The sequence below is a fragment of the Agrilus planipennis genome, unplaced genomic scaffold (genome assembly GCF_000699045.2).
Source record: "Agrilus planipennis isolate EAB-ADULT unplaced genomic scaffold, Apla_2.0 scaffold86, whole genome shotgun sequence".
In the NCBI taxonomy this organism is placed as follows: Eukaryota; Metazoa; Arthropoda; class Insecta; order Coleoptera; family Buprestidae; genus Agrilus; species Agrilus planipennis.
This window is the reverse complement of record NW_020438863.1, coordinates 965,180-968,285: the sequence shown is the minus strand read 5'-3', so window position 1 is coordinate 968,285 and position 3,106 is coordinate 965,180. Positions and strand designations below refer to the sequence as shown.

Genomic DNA, 3,106 nt, shown 5'->3' with positions numbered 1-3,106 from the left:
TGTTTTTTTTTTTTTTTTTAATTAAATGTTTAACATTTTATTTCAGACTATGCTGTCCCTTACGTTGTTGGTTAAATTTCGAAATCAGTGCTTCTAGGGTCTGCTCAAAACATGTATTTACAAATCATATATAGTTTGTACTTTAATAAAATAGTACTTCTAATTTATGTCTGAGAAATAAATCTTTTGCATTTGATATGTTTGTTTAATTCATTTATGTTAATTTTTATTGGGTAAAAGAAATCGTTTATAAAAGTGAAGTACGTCCCTGCCACTTTTTAAAATTTCACTGAATGCGGTCCTGTGCATTGCAATATCATTAAACTAGTGAATTATGTACACATCTATTCCACGGTGTATTGTGTGTGGCCTAACAATATTTCTGAACTCGATCACGTATCAAATCATTTTTAACAGCTTTTTTTAATATTTAAAAGCTTCGGAGGGTTTATGAAACCTTATTAAATAAGTTCTTAAAGTTAAAAATAAAATACTACAGAATGAACTATTTGTGATAACAAGTTATCGCGAAGCAACATTTTAAAAAGAATAGTTATCGAGTTTTGAATTAGTGTACATAACCTTTAACCTGTGCTGCGAGGATTTGTAAATAAAAGAATAATAAATAATTATAAATAGAATGATGGCAAATGAGTTTCCCGTGCATTTGCATTTTTCTCAGACGAATATGGGAAATCAGTTAAATTTTGGCGTGTTACAGACCGAAAATTTTGGCGACGTGGACAGAAGTGGAATCAGGAACAATTCCAGAATGATGTTGAAGGAACAGAACATTCATGTTAAAGACACCAATTATAACGTTAACAACTTTCGATTTCCGATTAATCTTAGTTATATGGAATGTCGAAACGATTTGGAAAATAGGAGTGTGAATGAAATGGACAATTACAACTTGCAAATAGATGGTTCAACGGATAACAAAATGTTACCACATTTTCAGTTATCTACACTTAATAACAGAGTCAATGGAGTTAGAAATTGTAAGCAGAAGCTGAAAGAAAATTTTAGGTCAAAAACATCTCAGGGCTATGAAAGTGACGAAAGTTGTGCATCTCAGGCATCAGACAAAAATGGTGAGTAAAGTTTAAATTAAGAAATAACAGCCCCCTTTCTTATGTTAAGCATTATAAAACTATGTGATAAAGATATTGCACAAACAGGGAGGTATTTTATCTGATAACTAAGAGGTGTACAAATTCATTTTGCATAAATAATTTCATTGCAGTTAATGCTTGTATTTTTTATTGGTAACGTTTATATTGCCAATTTTATGAATATTTGAAAAATAAACGATTATTAGATAAACTGTTTTTCAGAAGGCAAAAGTAAAATTCTAAGAGACAATTGTCGTTTACAAAAAGCATTTATTTACAATCGTTGCAACAGTCCAAACTTTTATTTGCATCCTTTCACTCCTCAACAACCCAATAGCAATTACAATAGAACCAGGTGAGTAAAAGACAATTATAAAAATAAAAAAGATATTATTTAGTCATGACTAGGTGTTATTCAAATTCCATCACCAGACCAGTAAGAAATAAGAAACACTCATCATCGGATGATATGGTAAGACGAGTTCACGGTTTAATGGAAAGGTTTACATCCAGGGCTAACACTTTACTGTTAAATCCCATAATGGGCTTTCACAAAAGCGGTAGCCCGTGGGACGAGCTGGACCAAAGCATTTGGGAAACGTATCACACAAGAGTACAAAAGAAAGAGAAATATATACAGAAATTGCAACTGTGGAGTAAACTCTATCTTCACATAGGTGTAAGTCGTAATAAAGCAGAGAAGAGAATCAATTACCTGCAGATATTGATTTTACAGAATTTATTAGATCGTTTCGGTCTCTTCATGGTTGGCTCGACCATGTCTGGTTTAGCTACAGACAACAGCGACATCGATATGTGCCTCCTAGTGCGGACATTTTCAAACGATCCTCGAAGCGATTCTGTACGATACTTGGACCTTATACGCAGTTATTTGTTGCAGTGTGGTAAGCACAAGTTAATCTTGATTTAATTTATGCGACTTGTGGATAAAATTGTTCGATAATACATACAGATTTCGTCACATCACCGGAAGTAATACATGCCAAGGTACCAATCCTAAAGTTCATGGATTCAGAGAAACGATTCGAAATCGACTTAAACTGTAACAATTCGGTAGGCATTCGTAATACTCACTTGTTACACTGTTATGCTCATTTGGACTGGCGTGTGCAACCTCTAGTCATTATAGTTAAGTTGTGGGCTCAAGTTAATCACATTAACGACGCCAAAAACATGACAATATCCAGTTACTCACTTGCCCTCATGGTCATACATTATCTTCAGTGTAAGTGTTATTTATTTCTCATAATATTGTTTGATCATTTCGTTATTTTGATATTTATGTGAAATATTCTAGGCGGTGTTACTCCACCGGTTATTCCCTGTTTGCACGGTCTTTATCCGGATAAATTTAGTCCGGACATCGAAATACACAACATAGACGTGCAAGAAGAACTACCGCCGTTCTTTTCGGACAACAAACAGTCTCTCGGTGAATTGTTGGTCGGCTTTTTACATTATTACACCTTTTTTGATTACGATTCGTACGCTATTTCGGTACGTTTGGGTTCTTACGTGCCAATTGATGAGTGTCGGTACGCTCGCGCTCCCAAAAACGATCCTCATCAATGGAAATGTCTGTGCATTGAAGAACCTTTTGATCTTACGAATACGGCGCGTTCCGTTTACGACCTTGAGACATTTAAAAGAATCAAGAGGGTTTTTCACAGTTCATACGCTAAAGTAATACAAACAAAAAGACTAGAGTCGGTTGTTGTAGAAAACCAAAGATGACAAACCAAAGCAATAACATAGCTCTTCTTGCGTTATAATACATGAATGCCTTTTGACGAAATTTCGCTGGGGCCTTCATTTTGCACGCGTTTTTGATTAGTTTTTGTATTCTTGTTTAAGGCTAAAAATTTTTCACATAGGTGATTGTGCAAGCTGATTTTTGCATTATTATTATCATCACTAAAAATTATTTTGAACCAATTTTTTCTTATATACTTATTACTTATATATTTTTT

General features: G+C 33.8%; 1 protein-coding gene and 1 long non-coding RNA gene across 4 annotated transcripts in view; both read left to right on the top strand.

Annotated features, from left to right (window-relative positions):
• Positions 1 to 196, top strand: part of LOC112904595 — an 8,278-nt gene extending 8,082 nt beyond the window's left edge. Inside the window, exon 2 of the long non-coding RNA XR_003231215.1 lies at positions 47 to 196. This is a non-coding gene — a long non-coding RNA (uncharacterized LOC112904595). The remainder of the gene's footprint in view (positions 1 to 46) is intronic.
• Positions 197 to 358: 162 nt separating this feature from the next.
• On the top strand, positions 359 to 3,098 carry LOC108735632 (poly(A) RNA polymerase gld-2 homolog A-like). Of its 3 annotated transcripts, none has more exons than XM_018467669.2 (6): positions 359 to 1,094; positions 1,341 to 1,470; positions 1,524 to 1,794; positions 1,852 to 2,020; positions 2,089 to 2,361; positions 2,434 to 3,098. In XM_018467669.2, the coding sequence occupies exons 1-6, from the start codon at positions 641 to 643 to the stop codon at positions 2,868 to 2,870; spliced, it is 1,734 nt and encodes a 577-aa protein (XP_018323171.1). In that variant the 5' UTR covers positions 359 to 640; the 3' UTR covers positions 2,871 to 3,098. The 3 variants fall into 3 exon arrangements, with proteins under 3 accessions (XP_018323171.1, XP_018323170.1, XP_018323172.1); XM_018467668.2 differs by having other exon boundaries at positions 360 to 1,094; positions 1,338 to 1,470; XM_018467670.2 differs by having other exon boundaries at positions 361 to 1,094; positions 1,338 to 1,470; positions 1,548 to 1,794.
• Positions 3,099 to 3,106: the final 8 nt, after the last annotated feature.